The sequence below is a fragment of the Salvelinus sp. IW2-2015 genome, linkage group LG11 (assembly GCF_002910315.2).
Source record: "Salvelinus sp. IW2-2015 linkage group LG11, ASM291031v2, whole genome shotgun sequence".
NCBI classification, from domain to species: Eukaryota; Metazoa; Chordata; class Actinopteri; order Salmoniformes; family Salmonidae; genus Salvelinus; species Salvelinus sp. IW2-2015.
Window position 1 is genome coordinate 29766425 of NC_036851.1, and position 25858 is coordinate 29792282.

The following is a 25858-nucleotide window of genomic DNA, read 5'->3' on the forward strand; positions in this document are numbered from 1 at the left end:
AGTGGGTTCCCACTGCCCACTCGAATGTTCCATATTGCAGCACACAGATACTAAATTAGCATTCAAGAACAAGTCCCTTCTCTGTATTTTTTATGAAAACGTTTATCCATCACAGAGAAACATTAATACAATAATGCACTTGTTAGAACAATTAAAATGCAAACACAAAACAGCTTGAACAGAGTAAGCAAGCTAATTGAACCATTCTACAAACGAATGCCTACATTAACATAACATTTATACATTTTCTAATGAGCCTAAAACCCCTTTCCTGTCTGACAGTGTAGGGAGCAGTGGCTCAGATATCCTACAGGTTGTACGTCTGGCGGATGTTCAGTGTGTCAAGCAGCATCAGGTCTTGCAGACGGCACAGTGCGTCTGCCAATGGGACGGCAGCCGGCTCTCCTGCTCCTTGGTCAGTCGCACATCTTTCTTTCGAGCTGCTGAAACATGCCCACATACACAGTACATACACAAGGTTATTAGGAAATAGTACATTTATTTAACTAGGCAAGTCAGTTAAGAACAAATACTTATTTACAATGACGGCCTACCAAAAAGGCAAAAGGCCTCCAGCGGGGACGGGGGCCTGGGATTTAAAAAATAAATACAATATAGGACAAAACACAAATCACAACAAGAGAGACACCACTACATAAAGAGAGACCTATGACAACAACATAAGGCAGCATCACATGACAACACAGCATGGTAGCAACACAACATGACAACATGGTAGAAACATTATTGGGCAAAGTCAACACCACAAAGGTCAAGAAGGTACAGACAACAATACATCATACAAAGCAGCCACAACTGTCGGTAAGAGTGTCCATGATTCAGTTTGAGTGTTCGTTGCAGCTCGTTCCAGTCGCTAGATGCAGCGAACTGAAAAGAGGAGCGACCCAGGGATGTGTGCACTTTGGGGACCTTTAACAGAATGTGACTGGCACAATGGGTGTTGTATGTGGAAAATGAGGGCTGCAGTAGATATCTCAGAGAGGGGGGAGTGAGGCCTAAGAGGGTTTTTATAAATAAGCATCAACCAGTGGGCCTTGCGACGGGTATACAGAGATGACCAGTTTACAGAGGAGTATAGAGTGCAGTGATGTGTCCTATAAGGAGCATTGGTGGAAAATCTGATTGCCGAATGGTAAAGAACATATAGCCGCTCGAGAGCACCCTTACTTGACGAGCTATAAATTACGTCTCCATAATCTAGCATGGGTAGGAGTATGTGCTTTCTCTACCCTTAACCTTGTTCTGAACACCTCCAAAACAAAGGTCATGTTGTTAGGTAAGAAGAATGCCCCTCCTCCCACAGGTTACTACCTCTGAGTGTTTAGAGCTTGAGGTAGTCACCGCATATAAGTACTTGGGAGTATGGCTAGACGGTGCACTGTCCTTTTCTCAGCACATATCAAAGCTGCAGACTAAAGTTAAATCTAGACTTGGTTTCCTCTATCGTAATCGCTCCTTTTTCACCCCAGCTGCCAAACTAACACTGATTCAGATGACCATGGTCCCACTTGCTGATGGTGGAGGACTCTGCATTAAAGTCCCTCAATGTACTTCAGGTATGCCTCTGAGTGGAGCAGGCGCCTAGGCTTGGGTGGAGGGTCTACAAATAAGGGTGTTGAGGGCTGCTGGAAGGCAGGCTGGCCCTGTCTTGGGTAGGGTGGTGGGGCCTGCTGTCCGGGATCAATCATTTAAAAAAAAAACGTCAAGGGCCTCTTTACTCATTCTCAAATACAGATGTGAGTAATCGAATAACAAGCATTTACAGTCTGTGCTTTTCTAATATAAAATTGTATAGAAGTGTAGATTACCTGGATTCCATAGGCTCCAGGAGCACCTGTGTTGACACCTGCAGTGAAGGTATTAACATAAACAGTCAGAGTGCACCAGGACACAGCTGTCCAATAGGGTCTGGCTGCAACAGAAACCTTAAGCCACAGACGCTGTGAGACATACGAGCTAAGACAGGATGTTGAATGGGGCCAGAGAGGATTGTGGGTAACCGCAACCAACAGCATAGATACTAGTTAGCTAGTGTGTACTACCTAGCTATCCTAGCTAGTGTGTACTAGCTAGCTGCAAAAGCAAGTGGTTAACATAACACTGTGGATCAGAGCTAGTGCGCCGAATGGTACACTACATGACCATAAGTAATTGGACACCTCATTCCAAAATCATGGGCATTAATATGGAGTTGGTTTCCCCTTTGCTGCTATAACAGCCCCCACTCTTCTGGGAAGGCTATCCACTAAATGTTGGAACATTGCTGCGGGGACTTGCTTCCATTCAGCCACAAGAGCATTAGTGAGGTTGGGCACTGATGTTGGACGATTAGGTCTGGCTCGCAGTCGGCGTTCCAAGTCATCCCAAAGGTGTTGAATGGGGTTGAGGTCAGGGCTCTGTGCAGGCCAGTCAAGTTCTTCCACACAGATCTCGACAAACCATTTCTGTATGGACCTCACTTTGTACACGATGGCACAGTCATGCTGATACAGGAAAAAGCCTTCCCCAAACTGTTCCCATAAAGTTGGAAACACAGAATCGTCTAGAATGTCATTGTATGCTGTCGTGTTAAGATTTCCCTTCCCTGCAACTAAGGGGCCTAGCCAGAACCATGAAAAAACATTATTCCTCCTCCTCCAAACATTACAGTTGACACAATGCATTCAGGCAGTGAGCATTCTCCTGGCATCCATCTGCCAGATGGTGAGGCGTGATTCATCTTCCAGAGAATGCGTTTCCACTGCTCCAGAGTCCAATGGCGGCGAGTTTTACACCAGTCCTGCCAACGCTTGGCATTGCGCATGGTGATCTTAGGCTGCAGTCCCGTTCTGTGAGCTTGTGTGGCCTACCACTTCGGGGCTGAGCAGTTGTTGCTCCTAGACGTTTCCACTTCACAATAACAGCACTTACAGTTGCCGGGGCAGCTTTAGCAGGGCAGAAATTTGACGAACTGACTTGTTGGAATGGTGGCATCCTATGATGGTGCAACGTTGAAAGTTACTGAGCTCTTCAGTAAGGCCATTCTACTGACAATGTTTTTCTATGGAGATAGCATGGCTGTGTGCTCAATTTTATACACCTGTCAGCAACTGGTGTGGCTGAAATAGCCGAATCCACTAATTTGAAGGGGTGTCCACATACTTTTGCATATATAGTGTAATTGCTGCACTACATTCTGCTGACATTATGGAAATGTAGTGTCTATCTTATAAATCATGATTAAAAGACATTAGTACATTGCTGCTAAATTACTGCCAAATAGTCTAGTATGCACGCTTCACACTGCCCTGAGTCTCATTTCTGATTGGCCCATCACCTGTGAGCCCTCCTCGTTGTAGTGGCGTGCATTGCGGAACATGAGCTTCATGTCTTCCAACAGAGCGCCCTCCGTCATGTACTTCTCAGAGCGGATGTTGTGATCGATGGTCTTCAGGTCCATGGGCTCTAGGATGATCTTGTAGTAGTCCGGGTAGTCCTTCTATGGAAAGCTTGACCATGAAGAGCTCACAGAGCTTCCGGCCAGTGCTCATCTCCCGGGCCTCTGTCACTGTGGCGTACAGGGCCTTCATCTGGTTCTTCTTTGTGTTCTTCTTATGGCTAGAGGTCACAGGGGTGTGGGTTAGTTAAAAGAAGGAAACATTATCTTCAAGGATCAATAAAAAACAATGCCATAATATGTTGGCCATTCATAATTTCATCATGCACAAAACAAGCAACTTATAAACCAAAAGTACAGGAACATTTTTGCAGAAGTATCCTGGTGATTGTGTGGATTGTGTGCCGGCTGATTCTGTAGTGTGCGGAGTAGGTGAAATGAGAATTGCATACCTCTTTCTCTTAGTGCTGCCAATGTCAGCCATTGTAGAAGAGAGCATGCTGTCCCCGTCCATGCTGTCGTTCACCCTCCTCAATAGCTCCTTTCTCTTCAGCTAGGAAAAGACACATACACATCAATATCAACTAGCTTCTCTTCCTCCCACACGTTCATGAATACAAACTGGCACCTCTTACTCTCCCCATCTCATTATCTCTCTCTTCAACATTTCTCCACTTGCACAAAAGTAGTGCCCTCCCAAACCTACAAGCCATCATGGTTCGGCAGCTCCAATATTTCATCTTCAGTCTATTTATAAGTAGAACACACAACTATCCACAAAACAATTGATTGCAACTGAGTACAGAACATAGTGAAGACTGCCCAAGACACTACTGGTACAGAGGACAGTGAGGCAGACCTAATCAACGTTTAACATCACAGAGACCAGATTACTTAAGCAGCAGTATCATCTCATTGTAAATTAAATACTTCAGTAATGTTACACACAATAATTAGCATAGGATACTTTAGTCATACAGATATGGATAGACAACTACAGCAGAGCTTGGGTTTGAACTTGAGTTTCAGCATTGGCAGCTCATGCACCCACTGACCTGCTGAATGTGGTTTAGTTTCAGCATGCGCTTATAGATGGAGGAGTGAGGCACATTGTAGCGCTTGGCATTCTCAAACATCAGAGTGATGTCTGCGTCTAGCTGCTCAACACTCTCATACTCGTTGTTCTTCATTTTGTTCCTGTGTGTGGGAAATTAAGGGTTCTCGTATTTGGGAAGGGATGGGATAGAAATACACTGTACAGCTCACGCCATGTTACACCACAACAAAACATACAGCAGCTGATTTAGGAAAATGATTAATAAAACTTGACATAGACTATTAAATGGACCATCTTGGAGCCCAGATGACATAAATCACACTTGCATGAATTTGTTTCAAATAACCCTTTTTTGTGGAACAACTTTTCAAATCTGCCATTTATTGAGCAGAGATACTGTCCTTCCACTGTTTGGCCTACCTAATCTGCCTGCAACAGTGGAAGCTACTACCAGCTGATCTGCTGGTAGTAGTCTGGGTAGTCCTTCCTGGAGGGCAGCTGGAGGAAAGGCTCGGAGATAAGCTGTCCCTGGCTGTTCCTTCCGCCCCACATAGCCTCGTACAGCTGGAAGATGGGGGTACTCATGTCCATGCTGTGGTGGATGCTCTCTGCCTCCGACTCCCCCTCGTCATAGTGGACAGACCCTGGGCAATGAGAGACAATCGAATCAGACAGATGAAGTCTGAAGTCTTCTGACAAACCCTCATATATTAGTATACTTAGCACTGCAATGTCCCTTCTGTTCTTATATGTTCCTTATTTTTTACCAGGTTGATAATGCAGAGCCAAAACAGCTAACAGACCAATGAGACGTACCAGCCAGAATGCCATCGTCCTCAATCCCATACTGAAGAGCCATGGTAATAGCTGAGAGCTGGTCTCCCTGGGTTGACCTTCTGTTCCTGACACACACACACGTTTAATTCATGGAAAATCCTTGTAAATATTGCATGTTGTTTGCTCATAAATTCTACTTTCTGTTCTATGGTATTGCTTACTTGATGTGAATGCTGGATTTGATGGGCTCAGCATGCTCAATTTCTGTCTTTCTCTGTGAAAAAATATTTCTGATGGTGTTGGCATCCTTAAATAAATAAGAAAGAAAGTGAAGAAACAAACAAAACTGACATCAGAATTCTGACATAATTCTGAGTTGTAGTACAGCATACCTTAAAAACCTGTGACCCAGGCTCATTGTATGTTTTGGCATTCTTGGCCAGGAGATCTATGTCTTTTGCCATGGCGCTGACACTTCTGTAGAGGCTCATCTAAGAAAAAAATGGACCAGTGATTTATTGTATGCACACCACTTACAGTACACTCAGTCAGATGGTTGGGTAGCATACCTGTATCTTCTGGGCAATGATTTTCAGATCTATTGGGTCCTTTACTATGGCATAATAGTCTGGGTATTGCTGAGGGGGAAAACATWAAAAAAAAAATAATAAACAATCAAAACTGTTTCCACACATAATTTCTATTTGGCACAATATCGAAAAACAATGTAACTGGGAATCAAAATGGCATGCCCATACTCTAATATTTCATAATAATGCCTTGTGATCTTGAGGGCAGACTTTTGAATCCCCTCCCCCCCAAATGGTCCAAATGTGGAATTCGTATCCTTACCGATATCACGGACAGTAATGGTTCGAGAACATTCCAAGATTTGAAAGATACATACACGTTACCAGACAACTCCTTTTTTCTATATTTACAACATGGAGTCTCTTGGGAAACCCAACTACCGAGCCATCCAATGATGGGATTTATAAATAAATTATCTGGGCTCCAAAAAGGACTGATCGCTATAATATATAAACAACTTTTGTAAAGCTTGTATTCTGAGCTAGCCATTAAAAAAGTATGGTCCACAGATCTAATTGAATCTGAACAACCGTTTAACTGGAACAGAATATGGTGTCTCTGGTTGTTGTGGGGGAGGGCGAGGGGGATGTGGGATGGGGACTGAAAAGCAAACTCTGTTGCTGGGTGGGATGGGAAGGGGTGGGAGGATGTGGGCAGGTGGATGGGGAATGGGTTTGGGTTATTTTTGTATGGATTTCTTTGTTTTTTTAACTGTAACCCTCCTCTGAAAGAAAAGAGAAAACTAAATCAAAAGTTGGTCACCAAAAAAAATCCGCTATATTATTAAAACAAGAAACTGTTTTAAGTGAGAAGTAGGCATTGGTCTGAAGCTGAAAAATTAAGTAAATTCACATGAGCTCCGTAATGCCTACTCCACCCATGCTCAACCAAGGTTTTCCAACACATAGCTTTGACCTACTACAGTAGCTTGCTGGTCTATTGTAGTGTTATACGGTATACCGGTACCACGGTGATATCGCAGTACCAAAACGTCATGTTACCCAAATTTGAGAATACTGTAGTACCATTTCATATGCTACTACCAAATGTTTTGGCCCACCTGATATCCAAGAACTAGCTGGCGCCTCTTATGAAAATGTTTATGAAGTCAGTAAAAAAATGTAAGCAACAGCAACTAATCTCTTGTAGGTGCTGGTCCAATAATGTCCACTTCACTTTCATGCACACATCACGGGTGGCAGCTGTAATCCGCCAATCCCATCCCCTTCCAGCCATCACTCACCTGCTTCTCTCCTTCCTCATCTATTCCTCCATAAGGGATGAGCAGGGATGCCGAACCTGAGCAGTCTTCGGTTACATTTTGTACATTTGATACATTGGAGCAGAGCAAAGTTGATACATTGTTTGATTTCCTCCTTGGTATAAGAGCACAGAGCAGTCTGAGTAGGCTTTGCAAGTTCGCTGTCACGCATCAATGCCAGAGAGGAGAAACAGCTTCGCAACAGGTATGCTTGCAGCTTTACAGCAAAGAAAACCTCTTGTCTCTAGCTCAACGGTTAAACAAATAGGACTTATATCAGCAAAGCTGCCTTTTTTTCTTCCTGCGCGATTTCACACACATTTGACATAATTTCACAAACCATGTTGAGGGCCGTTTTAAACTAATTTGATAACAAACAACGTCGTTCAGTCACGTTACCTAACTTGCCAACAACCTGGTAACTTGACAGTAGGTATTGGCTAATTTGATTGGCACAGGAAGAAAGGAAAAGGGTCTGCTACTCATGAGATGTGCTTTAAAAGGTTGGATTCATATAGGCCTAATGTAAGCCTAAACTATTAAAAATCAATCTCTTTCTGGTGCTCCTTACATTCCATTTGGTGCCTAACATTTTAAAAGTTTGGAGCAGTGTGTAACAGTATAGCTTCCGTCCCGCTCCTCGCCCCTACCTGGGCTCGAACCAGGGACCCTCTGCACACATCAACAACTGACACCCACGAAGCATCGTTACCCATCACGCCACAAAAGCCACGGCCCTTGCAGAGCAAGGGGAACAACTACTTCAAGGTCTCAGAGCGAGTGACGCCACCGATTGAAACGCTATTAGCGCGTACCACCGCTAACCATTTCACATCGGTTACATGTGTTTATGAGACAAAGGGAGACCGAGAGCGTGTGTGAGGGAAGAAGGGAGGCGGAGTGTGTGTCTGTGTGTTAACTGAAGAGTAAAGAATGTTTCACGCAGTTTCCCCCTGACTGCCACAATGACATGCAGATCATTATGCATGTATATTCCTTCCCCCCATTGCTCCAGCCAAATCACAGGTAGGCCTTTGCAAATATGAGCAAAGTAGACAATCTATTCAGTATTCTATTATACAGTGAACGGTGTGAAGTTAAATTGAATGTGTTTTATAGAGTAGAAGTATGAATATCAGTGACAGGTTTTTTGTGAAGTACATGAGCATAACATTTAGAAAGCGGGAACAAGCGTCGGTGGGACGGGGCGAACAGGATGCTAGGCCACTGAATTTTTCTACATTTTCTCTCGCAATGCTACTCAGTATTGTGATACTTGGCCTGGTATCGTATCGTTAGTAAAATGTTGGTATCGTGACTAGTCTATTATACTTCAAACAATGTGTATGCAGGTTGCTTAGGATTCAAATCTTCTCAAACAGCCCAATTCAGAGGAATAATAGATATTGGCTTAGATAGGATGGTAGGGAGATTTAACATTGTGCTTCAACCAATGCCATACCATAGGGTTGGAGAGAATGGTTCTCTTACCACTTTAGATGGTAGTTTCTGGAACAGATCACTGACTAAATGCCCTGAGGGCTCTGAGAATTTCACCACCGCATCCAACAGCTGCTCAAGGACCTCCTTCAGGCAACTGGGTGCATTCTGTCATTCAAAGACAAACACAGTACAATTCAACAGTGAACAGATACCTTCCATTTATTAGCCATGTTGTGCTATGTTTTGAGGCGGTTTACATGTAATGCATGTGTGACAGGGCAGTCAACATGTAATAAATACTTTTTATGCTACATCGGAAGTGCTGGTGTTACCTCATCGGACGCTCCAGGATTATCATGTGCATCGTCCCCGTCCTCATCATCATAATCCCCCCGCTGGACAAACTCATTCTCGGTGCGCAGGTAGAGGTCCCACAGCTTATAGGCTGCTCTGCACTCTGGAGTCTGGCTACAGACATTCAACACACTCCCTTTAATTTGGTTAATTCCAGGTTTTAAGCCTTAGACAGGGCCTTTATTAGGAAAACTCCTTCATACAAAACATTGCCTTGTAAACATTACTTCTCTCCCCTAAAGAGTCCAGTAAGTGAATGTGTTTGTTATTACAGGCAGGGATATATTACCTTGTAGTATGCCTTTGCATTGTTGAATAAGAGCTGAAAGTCGGACGTTATCTGGTCCACATCATCGTACTCCTCCATCTTCAGCTTCTGCTGGATCTTCATCATGTCAATGGGATGTGTCACAATGTGGCAGTAATCCGGTTGATTCCTTCAAGGAAAACACAATAGATAAGTGAATTTAATGAGGCTTATGTTCTTAGTAATGGATGTTAACCATCCTCTGTACCGTCCTCTGTACTATGTTAACCATCCTCTGTACCGTCTCTTGGGTGCTCTCATGAACAGCTCACACAACATCCTTCGCTGGTCATCGTTATAATCTCTGATAGTGTTGTACAGTTCATGGCATAGTGCAATCTGGAGGCAAAACATAGTAGATGAACACAAAACAATACAGGCAACAACAATGTTTATGAACACTTATTCAAAAACTACACATCGATTTGACTTGTGCCTGCGGATTTAGAGTCAAAATTCAATAATTCAATTTGGGTGAAGACATTATCCAAAGGCATTACCACAAAAGTTGAGTACTATATTTGTATTGGAAAGCAATGTTTTCTACACAAAAAAGGCTTTTAACTGAATTTACTGGATCAACAGTGTGAATGTTAGAGGTTCTTCTCCTTTTCCAACCTACTGAAGATGCTGAGGATGACGGCTGTCCATCCTCAAAGTCCCTCCCACTGACACTACTAGAGGGGGACGTAGCCCTTCTCCTTTTTGAGCCCATGATGAGTCCAATACCTGGAAAGAAGAAAAAGGAAAAAATAACAACAGCATATTAAGTCAATTTAGGTACAATGTTACAAATATTGTGAGATATTGTATTAACATTCTCATCAAAAGGGCTCTAATCATGCTTCGATGCCATTACCTAAATAGCATGAAGGCCCTGTTCAGTGATCAATTGTAATTACTCCTCACTGTCTGAGATGAGGAGTGCAGTTGGGTGCTGATTTGACAGCTGTCTGGGATAGAGCCGCTGTAGCCTAATTTGGGCATTTTATTCAAAATTGCCTGTGTCCCCATTAACACTACTGGCAGATGATAACATTCTTGTTTCTCTTTTGTTGCGAGATGACAGAGACGTTGTTGAAGCAGTTTCTTTACAGACAACAATGGTACGTACATCTTGCTGGTTGAATATTAGCTACCTGGCTAACCTCAGCATCATTTACGGCAAGCTAACGTTAGCTAGCTAACGCTACCCATCATCTCCCTGACACACAAAGAGAAAGATGTAAATAAGTACTAAATATTTAACCACACGGTTGGGTGAATACTCATCGTTTAAACCTGCAAGATCTTACCTTGAGTCTCTTACTAATTATACTCTGTAGAAGAGAATGCAAACCATTCGAGAAAGCTGATCATTTAGAAAAATAAAATGTGTGTGAACGTAGCACCAGTAAGGACGCATTCGATCACTTCCGTTATAAACTTAAAAATAAAATATTAGATTGATTCAAATGTGATTTATTCGAATTCTTTTAGACCACAATCTAAAAGCTTTTATTTTGACTATTTTAATTATTTTAGACCACAATGATTAAAATGACATGGACAGGGGAACCTGATACTAGATCAGCACTCCTACTCAGAGACGCACATCCCCTGGGCTCAAGACATGGACAGAGAAACTCAAGAGAGGGGTTTGTTCTTTAATTTTGACAGTGTATCCCCAAAAGTAACGTTCTAATTATTGCTAACTGTTGCCAGTTGTGTATACAACATCCATAATTGCATAAATTACTATTTTTCTTTAAAGAAAATAAAATGTTGTCTATCATCAGTGTAGGCTAATGGCAATGGAAACTAGAAAGCGAAAGCATACTTTTTTTTCTTTCTTGCATGGTCTAAAATGTATTGATCACTTGCTGGAAAATGCATGAGAGAAAACTAAGTTGGCACCAAACTTTCAATAAATGAATGAGCAAAACATTCCATTCTGCTATAGGTTATGCTCTGCTTCTATATATGCTCTGCTTTTTGTATATAGATGATTCCCAACACCTTTGTATCCTACCTCTGGTCTTCAGGTGTCTGACGAACATCACAGAGAATATGATACCTGTTCAACATCTAGACATCAGCGTAGTATTGTTGTGATAAAACCATATGCACACCACAGATTGATTTTGTTTATGTCCCTCATGCTGTTTGGACCTGAGGTTTGTACCAAGCCTTTGCCTAGCCTCGATAGACCGCTAACGGGCGCTGTTCTTCCTGACGTTGTTGTTCCTAAAAATCGTCCCTGTTTAATATATGAATCATTCTTTCCCAATGATGTGTATAATTATATATGTGTTTGTATACAAAATTGTTATTTCCCTTCCTTAAAGAAATCACCGAAAGCAGTGTTTCCACTTGTCACTGTCACTTATGCCAGATCAGTGATTATTTCAAGGAAAATACTAAATTAAATATTGTAGAACACAGCCACATATGATAATTTAAGTTTGTAAACAGACTATCTGGAAGAATTTTATTGTTTTTTCCCTAGCCAAATTGACTGCTGTTTTGAAACATCCATATATTTAAAAAAAAAACATTCCATACATTTGTTTTTCTGCTCGCGCTGTCGCTATGCGGAAAGAGTGCCGCTCTCGTTGCTATGCGGCGCCGGGACTGTAGCACTGTTACCAGGGAGGGAGGCAGTAACAGGGGTGTATTCATTCGTCCGATTTCGTTGAAAAACGATTGGTTCCTCAAGTAAACGGTAACAAACCTAAAGGAAGCAAGCGGAACTTAACGTGGTGGGACCTACCTGGAATTGTTGAAATAGAAACTCTTGTTTTCGATGCAAAACATTTTGTAACATAATCCGACTAATGAATACACTCCTGGTCGCGTTGTATGACGGGAGTGTGGCGCCTAGCATAAGCTTCGTCGTGCGGCTATGTCAACGATTTGGTTTGTAATCGAAAATTAAGATACTACACGATTGGCTATTCTATTTCCTTTTTATTGTGACAATTGCTCCATTGATTGCACTTAGTTATACATCAAACCAAGTTAAATAGCGTGAGCTTGGTTTTACGTGGTAAGGTTTAGTCGGAGTGGGGGACGGGGGAGAGTGGCTAGTCGGGGGCGGCCGATGAGTTCGGAGCATTGCCCGTCGTCGCCGCAGCAGAAGGAGAGGGTCAAGACAGCATTGGACAAACGTGAACAAGGGGAGATAACATCGAAAACCGACAAGGATCAAGGCGGCATGGTGAGTTTGGGCCCTGGGCTAAATTAGCACTCCCTCCTCCTCGAATCTCCCAAGGGCAGGCCCCCATGAAACTAATGTAATCGTAATGTTGCAACCTAGTTAGCTAAAGTTACTGCAATCCACCCGTTGACTATATAGACTGGTTCTTCCGCGTGCTACTTCGGTGTTAGTCTGGCCTGTAAGTACGCATTAAGACTAAGTTAACGAACATCTGTCGACAAACTAACGTTAGCAAGCCAGGTCGACTAATAGTTAACCAACGTAAAATAGCTAGCTAACGATGTTAGTTCGCGTACGTTAGCCAACTAAGTTAACGTTAGCTATATAGTTTTGTAACGAGTATCTGTATGAATTAATTCTTCATGTGATTTTCCGGCAGACTAGACGCTTTTTGGCGTATTGCTGCCTTTCTCAGTTCGGAATGTGCATGCCACATTGTGACAAACACAAAAATAAAGGGGAAACTTAAATTGCACCATCTTGCCCTGCGCCTATACATTATCCCATTCCAATACTTGGCCCTAAAGGATCCTACACCAGTCCCACTAAACGCTCACACTCATATTTCTCTGCTGCTGCAACTAACACATATTCTGTGATTTTCGATCCGTCCGTGCAGTGCATCACCATGGCTGTAAACGCAAGAAATACAATAGGGATGCACAAAATATCGGTAAGAATGTCGGAATCTGCCGATAGTAGGTAAAAATATCGGCATCGGCCCAATGTCTAGTTTAACGCCGATGTGCAAAACCAATGTTAAAGCTTACGTGCATACCTTTAAATGTAGATAGATTACGTAATGACGCCACAAAAAATACAGCGCTACACGTGCAACACCACATTCTTAACCTATCCCACAATGTCTGCTGTGTGGATCTATTTTGAAGTTTCAAAGGAAGATAACAAAAAGACCATATGCAACGTTTGTGCTGCTATTATTTCCCGAGGAGGGAAATAATGGCCCCATGACTTAAATGTAAATGTGAGAAAGTGAAATCTTTAAATACCACAAACCTGATTACTCATTTATAAGTGCATCACCCCCAGAAGTTCATTTACATTTTAAGTCAGGTTCAGCGACTACTTAGAACAAAAGCAGAAAAAAACTAAGCGCATACTTCCAACAACTAAAGAAGTTCAAGTCGAACAGTCAATTGAACGAGTAAAAAAATTATCTGCGATTCAACTCCAAGCCGAAATCTATTAACGCCAAGATAATGGAATTCATTGCCCTTGCCAATCAAACGTTCTCTGTCGTGGAGGATGTTGGCTTACGCTGACTGGTTGAGCATCTCGAGCCCCGGTACACACTTCCAAGTAGGTGCTATTTTTCAGATGTTGCCCTACCGGAATTACAGTATTGTTGAAACGCACATCCATGAGCTACTTGCTATGGGCTTCACGACTGACATTTGGACCAGTGATGTCAGCCCCATGAGCATGCAGAGTATGACAGCACAGTGGGTCTAAGCAGATTTTGTACTGAGGAAAGCTCTATTGCATGCTCCAGAATGTGCTGGTTCTCATACCGCTGCTGCCATTTCAATGGCATTTGAGAAAATGTTTGAAACATGAACACAATCCTAGCTCCGTTCAAACAACTGACTCGAGAAATAAGCTCATCAACTGGGTCTGCAGCAGACGCGATACCCTTTGTCATGGCATTGAAAATCCTGCTCAACAAAACTGCAGACACAGACCGTGGGATTAATACTTGCAAAAGTACCCTACTAGAGGCTGTGAACAAGCGATTCGGAGGCATTCTCTCAGAGCCTCTTTACTGTGTCGCCACCATGCTCGATGCTAGGTACAAGGGCCGCTACTTCGATGCAGACAAGAAATAGGGTTTACGTGAAATGTTAGACACAGCTGGACAAGATGGAAACGGTCACAGTGACAGTGCGCATCGAGGAAGAGGACCCACGTCAGAAGAGGCCACAGACAGCTGAAACTTCACTGCTTGACATCTATGATGGAATCCTGGTTGAGAATGAAACGACTGAACAACAGCACAGCAAGTAAGTGAAAGAAATAGGTTTTGATTATGTTTTACTGGTAATGGGGACATACGTAAATGCCAACAAAATAACTTTTTGGTCAGTGTGTGTGTTTCAACTATTTAACTGTACTAGAATGCTTAAAAGGCTGCTAAAATTTTAAATATCTGTTGTCTGTATCAGTTTTTTTGGCAAGGAAAATATGGGATATCGGTATCGGCCCAAAATTTCCTGTCGGTGCATCACTAAAATCCAATCTTACTACACGGAACAAAAATATATAAAAGCAACATGTAAAGTGTTGGTTTCATGAGCTGAAATAAAATATCCCAGAAATGTTCCATATGCACTAAAAGCGTATTCATCTAAAATGTTGTGCACAATTTTACTTACATGCCAAGATCAACCATCCACCTGACAGGTATGGCATATCAAGAAGCTGATTAAACAGCATGATCGTTACACAGGTGCACATTGTGCTGGGGACAATAAAAGGCCACTCTTAAAATGTGCAGTTTTGTCACACAACACAATGCCATAGATGTTTTGAGGAAGTGTGCAATTGGCATGCTGACTTCAGGAGTGGCCACCAGAGCTGTTGCCAGATAATTGAATGTTAATTTCTTTACCGCCTCCAATGTTGTTTTAGAGAATTTTGCATTACGTCCAAACAGCCTCACATTCGCAGACCATGTGAAACAACAACAGCCCAGGACCTCCACGATCAGCCTCTTTACCTGCGGGATCGTCTGAGACAAGCCACCCAGACAGCTGATGAAAATGTGGTTAATCACAACTGTAGAATTTCTGCACAAACTGTCAGAAACCGTCTCAGGAAGCTCATCTCAGCTCGTTGTCCTCACCAGGGACTTGACCTGACTGCATTTCGGCGCTGTAACCGACTTCAGTCGACAAATGCTCACCTTCGATGGCCACTGGCATGCTGGAGAAGTGTTGTCTGCACAGATGAATCCCGGTTTCAACTGTACTGGGCAGTATGGCGTTGTGTGGGCGAGTGATTTGCTGATGTCAACATTGTGAACAGACAACCCCACCATGGGGCAATGGCATGGGCAGGCAGAAGCTATGGACAACAAACACAATTGAATTTTATCGATGGCAATTTCAATGCACAGAGATACTGTGACGAGATCCTGAAGCCTATTGTCGTGCCATTAATCCGTTGCCATCACCTCATGTTTTAGCACGCTAATGTCGCAAGGATCTGTACACAATTCCTGGAAGCTGAAAATATTCCAGTTCTTCCATGGCCTGCATACTCAACAGACATCTCACCCATTGAGCATGTTTGGGATGCTCTGGATCGACGTGTACAGCAGTGTGTTCCAGTTCCTGCCAATATCCAACAACTTTGCACAGCCATTGAAGAGTGGAACAACACTCCACAACCAATAGCCTGATCAACTCTATGCGAAGGAGATGTTGCACTGCATGAGGCAAATGGTGGTCACACCAGACACTAGGCTTATCACGATACCAACATTTTACAAATTATACGATACCAGGCCAAGTATCACAATACCGATTAGTATTGCAATACCATGGTGAAAAATTGTGGCCTATCATCCTGTTTGCCCCGTCAGCCTGGATGCTTGTTCGCGTTTTGTAAACATTCTCCAAAAACCTGTCACTGAAATTCAGACTTTTACTCAATACAACACATTAACTCTCCACTGTTCCGCGTATAATAGAATACTGCATAGAATGACTGACTGCTTTTCTCCTATTTGCCAAGGCCTAGCCTACCTGTTATTTGGCTGGAGGAATGGAAGTAATGTACATCAGTAGAGGCTCATAATAATCAAACTAGGGATGTTAACGGTTAACCGTTAATCTGTTAGCCACCGAAAATACATTTGACCGGTCATGCTTATTTGTCCAAAGGTTAATTTGCATAATTTTGTGGAATGAAAATGGCGCGTGTCTGTTTTTATTTAGTTGTCATGCATTTTATTTATCAAACGCACACAGCATACAGAGCCAAGTTTGAGGTGCGGAGTAGTCTACCACCTGTCAGACAGAGCAAGAGTAGCTCCTCAAAAAGCCTGTAGGCTACTGGAGTGAAACCTGCTTTTGTAAACCCAGTCATTGCGCAAAAAATAATTCTAAATGCAATCTCATGTTAACTTTGGTGGCCAGAATTAATAAGGAGCTATTTTTATTTTTCATAGTACACTAGTAAAGCGTGGCTCTCATTTGCCCCTCTCTAAGTTTTGAACAGTGTTACATGGAACTGCTCGCATTAGGTGCTCAGTTTAGAACAGTTTTTTTTTGCAAATTGCATTTGGGCAAATGTTTGAAAATCACATTTAATTAGCTGCTTCATTACACGAGTTACATGTTCAATTATAGCCTTTTGAGAGGAAGAGGCGAAGCGAGAGGTTTGTCTCTCGCCAAAATCTGTCCAAAATAAGTCCAATGCGTTTCTATGGGCTTATCTTTGTCCAAAGCATCTTGTCATTATATACAGATCTCTGAACGTATTTTCTGTTGGTCACGTCATTTTACTGTTAGTATTATAATTCTTTTGACGTTTTGTTGATGAGCGTCAGTTAGTCGGCAGTAAAACTGACTAACAATTTGCCTCCCTACATCAAACACATAACTGTTGGATAACGTTCCACATATTCCGCTCCAGCCATTACCACGAGCCCGTCCTCCCCAATTAAGGTGCCACCAACCTCCTGTGATATACATGAATGTTGATTTGCATGCCATTGTGTCAGTAACACGGAACTCAAACCGGCTGCGCGCATGCGCCATCGTGCATAAATTAATTTTGTCCCCCTACACCAAACGCGATCACGACACGCAGGTTAAAATATCAAAACAAACTCTGAACCAATGACATTAATTTGGGGACAGGTTGAAAAGCATTAAACATGTATGGCAATTTAGCTAGTTAGCTTGCACTTGCTAGCTAATTTGTCCTATTTAGCTAGCTTGCTGTTGCTAGCTAATTTGTCCTGGGATATAAACATTGAGTTGTTATTTTACCTGATATGCACAAGGTCTTCTACTCCGACAATTATCCACACATAAAACGGTCAACCGAATCGTTTCTAGTCATCTCTCCTCCTTCCAGGCTTTTTCATCTTTGAACTTATATGGTGATTGGCATCTACACTTTCATAGTGTTACCACGACAACCGGCAAAACAGTTAGTCTTTTGCAATGCTCGCGCACACGACCTGTCCGGTCTGGTCTTCATGTAAGGGGTAAATGCTGCATGAAACCGTTACACACACACACTGCTCCTAACTTTTTAAAAGGTTAAGCACCCAAAAATTATGAAGAGATTTTTTATATAGTTTAGGCTTACATTAGGCCTAAATGAATCTTCCCTTTTTGAATCTCATGAGTAGCAGACACTTTCCTGTGCCAATCAAATTTGCCTAAACCTACTGTCAAAATAACCAGGTTGTTAGCTAGAACCCCAGGATGAATTTAAAACGGCCTGCAACATGGTTTGTGAAATTATATAAAATTAGTGCGAATCTCGATAGAAAGGCATCTCTTGTAATATAGGATAAACAAAAAACGTTTAGGCTAGAAACAATGTTATCTTTGCTGTAAAGCTGCAAGCATGCCTGTCGCGAAGCGGTGCTCCATTTTCCCTCTGACACTAAGGCTGCATGACAGTGAACTTGCAAAGGGTACTCAGATTGGTCTGTGCTATTGGTTTCAGGGGATGAAATGATACAATGTATCAACATTGCTCGCTTTGTGCGCTGCTCCAATGTAACAAATGTACAAATCTAGCAGAAGACTCATCAAGGTATATATATTAGAGGTCGACCGATTAATCGGAATGGCCGATTCATTAGGGCCGATTTCAAGTTTTCATAACAATCGGAAATCAATAATTGGACGACGATTTTGCCGAATTATTATTATTATTATTATTATTATTATTATTATTATTCTTTAAAAAAATGTACACCTTTATTTAACTAGGCAAGTCAGTTAAGAACACATTCTTATTTTCAATGACGGCTTAGGAATGATGGGTTAACTGCCTTGTTCAGGGGCAGAACGACAGATTTTTACCTTGTCAGCTCAGGCATTCAATCTTGCAACCTTACGGTTAACTAGTCCAACGCTCTAACCACCTGCCTCACGAGGAGCCCGCCTGTTACGCGAATGCAGTAAGAAGCCAAGGTAAGTTGCTAGCTAGCATGAAACTTATCTTATAAAAAACAAACAATCAATCATAATCACTAGTTATAACTACACATGGTTGATGATATTACTAGTTTATCTAGCGTGTCCTGCGTTGTATATAATTGATGCAGTGCGCATTCGCAAAAAGGACTGTCGTTGCTCCAACGTGTACCTAACCATAAACATCAATGCATTTCTTAAAATCAATACACAGAAGTATATATATTTTTTCTAAAATAAATCCAGGTTAGCAGGCAATATTAACCAGGTGAAATTGTGTCACTTCTCTTGCGTTCATTGCACGCAGTGTCAGGGTATATGCAACAGTTTGGGCCGCCTAATTTGCCAGAATTTTACGTAATTATGACATAACATTGAAGGTTGTGCAATGTAACAGGAATATTTAGACTTATGGATGCCACCCGTTAGATAAAATACGTAACGTTTCCGTATTTCACTGAAAGAATAAACATCTTGTTTTCAAGATGATAGTTTCCGGATTCGACCATATTAATGACCTAAGGCTCGTATTTCTGTGTGTTATTATGTTATAACTAAGTCTATGATTTGATAGAGCAGTCTGACTGAGCGGTGGTAGGCAGCAGCAGGCTCGTAAGCATTCATTCAAACAGCACTTTCCTGCGTTTTGCCAGCAGCTCTGCTGTTTATGAATTCAAGCCTATCAACTTCCAAGATTAGGCTAGTGTAACCGATGTGAAATGGTTAGCGGGGTGCGCGCTAATAGCGTTTCAAACGTCACTCGCTCTGAGACTTGGAGTAGTTGTTCCCCTTGCTCTGCATTGGTAACGCTGCTTCGAGGGTGGCTGTTGTCGTTGTGTTCCTGGTTCGAGCCCAGGTAGGAGCGAGGAGAGGGACGGAAGCTATACTGTTACACTGGCAATACTAAAGTGCCTATAAGAACATCCAATAGTCAAAGGTATATGAAGTACAAAACGTATAGAGTGAAATAGTCCTATAATTCCTATAATAACTACAACCTAAAACTTCTTACCTGGGATTATTGAAGACTCATGTTAAAAGGAACCACCAGCTTTCATATGTTCTCATGTTCTGAGCAAGGAACTTAAACGTTAGCTTTCTTACATGGCACATATTGCACTTTTACTTTCTTCTCCAACACTTTGTTATTGCATTATTTAAACCAAATTGAACATGTTTCATTATTTGAGGCTAAATTGATTTTATTGATGTATTATATTAAGTTAAAATAAGTGTTCATTCAGTATTGTTGTAATTGTCATTATTACAAATAAATAAATAAAAATCGGCCGATTTAATCTGTATCGGCTTTTTTTTGGTCCTCCAATCGGCATCGGCGTTGAAAAATCATAATCGGTTGACCTCTAGTCGAGACCCAGGCTCTTGAGCTTAATTACGAGTTTGAAGGGTACTATGTTGTTAAATGCTGAGCTGTAGTCAATTACCAGCATTCTTACATAGGTATTCCTCTTGTCCAGATGGGTTGGATTGCGATTGCGTCGTCTGTGGACCTATTGGGGCGGTAAGCAAATTGGTGTGGGTCTAGGGTATCAGGTAGGGTGGAGGTGATATGGTCCTTGACTAGTCTCTCAAAGCACTTCATGATGACAGAAGTGAGTGCTACAGGGCGGTAGTCGTTTAGCGCCGTTACTTTAGTTCTTGGGAACAAGAACAATGGTGGCCCTCTTGAAGCATGTGTGCACAGCAGACTGGGATAGGGATTGATTGAATATGTCCGTAAACACCAGCCAGCCAGCTGGTCTGCACATGCTCTGAGGACGTGGCTAGGGATGCCCCCTGGGCCGGCAGCCTTGTGAGGTTTAACACATTTAAATGTTTTACTCACGTTGGCCACAGTGAAGGAGAGCCCACAGGTTTTGGTTGCGGGCCGTATCAGTGGCACTGTATTGTCCTCAAAGCGAGCAAAGAAGCTGTTTAATTTGTCTGAGCAAGATCTCGGTGTCTGCGACGGGGCTGGTTTTCTTTTTGTCGTCTGATTTCCTGTAGACCCTGCCACATACGTCTTGTTTGAGCCGTTGAATTGCGACTCTACTTTATCTCTATACTGATGCTTAGCTTGTTTGATTGCCTTGCGGAGGGAATAGCTACACTGTTTGTATTCGGTCATGTTTCCGGTCGCCTTGCCATGATTAAAAGCAATGGTTCGCGCTTTCAGTTTTATCCCGAATGCTGCCATCAATCCACGGTTTCTGGTTGGGAAGGTTTTAATACTTGCTAATAAACTCGCTCACCGAGTCAGCGTATACATGAATGTTGTTGTTCAACGCTATCCGGAACATCCCAGTCCACGTGATCGAAGCAATCTTGAAGCGTGGATTCCGATTGGTCGGACCAGCGTTGAACAGACCTGAGCACGGGCGTTTCCTGTTTTAGTTTCTGTCTATAGGCTGGGAGCAACAAAATAGAGTAGTGGTTATATTTTCCCGAAAGGAGGGCGAGGGAGGGCTTTGTATGCGTCGCGGAAGTTAGAGTAACAATGATCCAGAATGCTGACAGCTTGAGTCACGCATTTGATATGCTGATAAAATTTAGGGAGCCTTGTTTTCAGATTTAGCTTTGTTAAAATCCCCAGCTACAATAAATGCAGTCTCAGGATATGTGGTTTCCAGTTTACATAGAGTCCAGTGAAGTTCCTTGAGGGCCGTCAAGGTATCTGCATGGGGGGGATATACACGGCTGTGACTATAATTGAAGAGGATTCTCTTGGGAGATAATTTGGTCGGCATTTGATTGTAAGGACTTCTAGGTCAGGTGAACAAAAGGACTTGAGTTCCTGTATGTTATCATTACACCACAGATCGTTAATCATAAAGCATACACCCACGCCCTTCTTCTTACCAGAGAGATGTTTGTTTCTGTTGGCGCGATGCGTGTAGGAACCGGGTGGCTCTTCCGACTCTAACGTATCCCGAGTGAGCCATGTTTACGTGAAACAGAGAATGTTACAATCTCTAATGTCTCTCTGGAAGGCAACCCTTGCTCGAATTTCGTCTACCTTGCTGTCAAAAGACTGGACATTGGCGAAAAGTATACTCGTGAGCGATGTGCACGTCTACGGAGCCTGACCAGGCGGCCACTCCGTCTGCCCCTTCTGCGGCACCGTTGTTTTGGGTCAGCTACTAGGATCCGATCCATTGTCCTGGGTGGTAGGCCAAACAGAGGATCCTCTTCGGGAAAGTTGTATTCCTGGTCGTAATGTTGGTAAGTTGATGTTGCTCATAATAGTTCTTCCCTGCTGTATGTAATAAGACTTAAGATTTCCTGGGGTAACAATGTAAGAAATAATACATAAAAAAATTAAATACTGCATAGTTTCCTAAGAATGCGAAGCGACCATCTGTTGGCGCCACCCAAACTGTCCCCACAGAGTTTCAGACCGGACTGTTGCTGTCCTCTGTCACTGTCTAGCTTTATCCGCTATTAAGACTCTCAACAATCAAAATCCCTCCTAGCAAATACTTGACCTGGCTGATATTATTTATCAGCCATAGTCATTCCATGTACCTAGCTACATTTCATCCAATAAAATGCTGGTGTAACCAAAGCAAAGGTCTTTGGTTAAAACCAAGAAGCTAATTTAATTAGATTCTTGCTAAAATGGCTAGCAAACATTAGTATCTCAAACTGATGCTGCGTTTCGTAACTAAGTGGGAATTTACCACATACTACTGGGGAAAATTGACTTGAACGTCCCTCCAATTGGGGTGTATTCATTCTGCCAGATTCTGTTGCAAAACGTTTCTTAAAAGGAACGAAAACTAAGGAGCCTGGCTCGGAAGAAAACGGTCCTGATCCAGGGATGTGTGTTCTACAAATTGTCCCATTATCCCAACTGTTGCACCGACATTATTTAACGACTGCTAGTTAAGTGACCAGCTGTTTTCCTCCTCATTCTAGCCAGCAGTAGCTACAGCAGCCATTATGGGATTTAACGCATCGTCTCGACACTTACATCACAAGAAAGGGAAAATAACTTTATTTTGTTGGGTGTTAATTTTTTTGTAATTGGAAAAAAAGTTATTTAATACAGTTGAAATGCTTACACATTAGATGTGTTGAAACGAAGCAACTTCTGAAAATTTACACCCAGATATTATGTCTGACCTCACAAATAATATAGAGATGGGTGTAATCTATTTAATCCGAGTGTATCCTGCTATTGACACAGTTGTTGAATTATGCAACAGACCGTGATAACAGTAAAATGAGGCAGTCTAGACAGAGCAGGTGAGTGCAGCTAGGTGAGCACATTTTTGGTGGTTGTAGCCCTGTCCCACCCCTTTATGTAAATGTTATCATGTATGCAAATGAATCAATTGTATTTAGACACATTTTATTTTAACACATTAAATAACATGATACCATTAGAAAATGTATATATGAGTGGATTTTAAGAAAAATTAAGTTCAATCGGATGTTGGAATAACTGAATTCCTACCCAAATCCCTGAACTAGTAAAATAATTCAGTCAATATCTGATGGATTTTAAGTTTGCAGTATCTTCATCCATTTCCCAACTGTTGCATTTATTACAATTGTTTTCAAACCGGAACAATTTTGATGACTATTGCATGTGTGTAATGGAGGTGATTCGGTGAACTGCACTCATGTGATGAGTAACCTTGCCTGTGATCTAAAGACTTGTTTTGTCTCCCTGAGCTAATAATCCTGCAGGAGATCCAGGTTCAAAAACCCAGTTGGTCACAGTGGTACAGTGACTGCAAAGATATCAAATGGGGGTGTAGTGTGACAGGTGGTTCAGTGAACCACATTCCTGTGATGAGTAACCTTGCCTGAGACCTTCAGACTTGTTGGCTCTCCGAGCTAATGCTTAGGCTTCAGTTCAGCGGGCTAAGAACTGTGGCTCGCAGATGGTGGTCCCCACTCAGATCAGGGGTGTGTACATTAGTCAGATACGGCAACAAAAACTCGTACAATTGTTATTGGACAAATTCAGTTAGGTCCCCCGTTTGGTTCCTGGAGTAAACTGTTTCCATTGCAAAACGTTTTGCAACAGAATCCGACTAATAAATACACCCCAGATTCCGTTCAACCCTTCCCCTTGTGTTTTGATAACCAATACTATTTATGTCCGAGGTAAAGCTGTCAAATAGGTTCTGATGTTATTTCCGCATGATCTGCAATGATTTCTATTTTATGTTCTTCGGTTTACAAGTGTGCAGCGTATGCATGATGCTGGAGCGGCCTGTATGCCTGTCGCCATGTGCTCTCTTTTGTCGTACTATCCGCAGAGGGAAGGCTTTTCGTACCGGAAGAGTTGAACGAGGGTTTTGATTGACGCGACGCTTCGACCAATTGCGAGAATGTCTTTGACGTAGTGTCGGTGGGGGAAAATGTGTGAATGAGAGGCGATGCACAGAAGTGTGTCTGAACATGTGACGACGTGGGAGAGGCGGAGACTAATGGAGTACGATAACCAATGAGCAATCGGTTGAGGCCTCAGAGCTCCTTCCCTGTAGCATGCTGTCCTCTTGTGAATTGTACGGTGTTATCGAGTTCCATCCATTTTACATTTCTCTTCTTAAAAGTGACCAAAATCGTGAATTAGCTGGCTACATCCATTGAATCGGGTAGCTAGCGAGTCAGTACAACATTGGGAGGAAGACAATGTTGTTATTTGTTGAGGTATGCTTGGTCTGTACTATTAGCTATACATTTTAGTCTAAAGTTCGGTTTATGGACAACATTTTATGGCGCTTTAGGAAGCCACCGGGACTGTTGCATGCGTGTCAATAGCGCTGTAATAATGACGTTAATCAATAGTTGCAATCGGGGAATATGCTTTCGTTCATTGGTGAGCATGCAAAGCAAAAACCTTTTTTTTTTTTTTTTAATTAATTGAGCTGTAGTTGGCTACATGTCCTGTTTTTACAATCTAGAGCTAAAGGGCAAGAACGTGTGTGTAGTTCTGGCTGGTGGGACATGTGATATAACGCCTCCTTAAATTCACATATCAGTCACCGATATGTTAATGAATTACAATGTTTATTTCTTAGCCTAGTTACAACACGTGTGTACCATGTAAATGAACAAACATAGTTGTCAGTTTAACTTTTCCTATTGTATCTAACTAGGTGTGGAGTTTAGCCAGACATGTTTAGATGCCCAGGTCTCCAGTCAGTGTAGTGACCACTGAGTAGTTGATGCTACCTAATCTGATTAGTCGTTAGAAAGGCTTGACTATTTTAAACATCAAGTAGTTGCATATGGCGGGTTGAAGCTACAGTATGTACAATTTATCACAGTGTACTCCCGCAAGTCCATTCATCAGCTGGAAAACAAATGCATCCCAGCCATTTAACTCCACAAAAACTATGTATCGTGGTAATGTAATATTTAGCCTGTTATGTTTTAAACAAATGTGTATAATTGCCACATCTTTGCCACGCACTATATTTTATTACACAATGGCGGCATTTCAATTAGAGGTGAATGTTGTAACGTGCAAATATTTGATATGGGCTTTCTTGTGCTTTGCATTGGTGTCTGTGACTTTCGATTCAAGGTGAAAGGTGTAATTTGAATCTCAGCAAATATGCACTGGTCTAGAATTAAATTTCAGCATGCCTCCTCGCATTCATGGCTGATTCATTGAGGTGTTTCCATTTCAAACATGGCTGTTAATGATAATGAAAATCTGATGGAGGGCATTGAACATTAGCCTGTTAAGCAGCATTCATAACATATCGCTCTCCAAATAGACTTGTTCAGTCTAGAGTTGATTGATGTTAATGGTATATGATAATGTATTTGACAGCATTGGATGTTTGAAAATGCAGCAACATTGGAATCTGAATCCATGATCTCTAAATAAGCATTTGACAGAAACCTACAGTAGCCTAAAGGTGTTTCTGTATTTTGTCACACAGGTCACCACAAAGGGAGCAGGGCTAAACCCCAACGCCAAAGTCTGGCAGGAGATCCCTGTGCCCCAGAGCCAAGTCCCAGAGGACGGCACGGAGGGCACCCACTGGCTAGAGACTACCCCCACTTCTGCTGATGTCTCTGAGGGTAAATGCCAATCCCAATGCACCGCTGGAGTTTTTATATCCCTACATGCGCACACAGGCCTAACTAGATCTTCATCACAGACCTAGATAAGATCTTCGCTTTGTGTTTTAAATGGCATTGATGCACATTTTCTTAGAAATTCTACATGTGTTAAGCATGTGGTTTTAGGGCACTTGATTAGCTGAGTTGAGTGCACAGTGGACCTTTTTAGGAGGACTGTTATTCCAGGCCTGA

At 42.2% G+C, this 25858-nt stretch overlaps 1 protein-coding gene and 1 pseudogene across 5 annotated transcripts in view; one reads left to right on the top strand and one right to left on the bottom strand.

Moving 5' to 3' along the window:
* Positions 1–84: 84 nt before the first annotated feature.
* On the bottom strand, positions 85–11560 carry LOC111970139 (protein polybromo-1-like; annotated as a pseudogene).
* Positions 11561–11856: 296 nt separating this feature from the next.
* Positions 11857–25858, top strand: part of LOC111970138 (la-related protein 4) — a 34260-nt gene continuing 20258 nt past the window's right edge. Inside the window, exons 1-2 of one of the 5 annotated variants that reach the window (XM_023996667.2) lie at positions 11857–12386; positions 25483–25624. In XM_023996667.2, coding sequence (XP_023852435.1) covers positions 12270–12386; positions 25483–25624 — 259 coding nt within the window. In that variant the 5' untranslated portion in view covers positions 11857–12269. The other 4 variants (XM_023996663.2, XM_023996664.2, XM_023996666.2 and 1 more) reach the window with 4 other exon arrangements.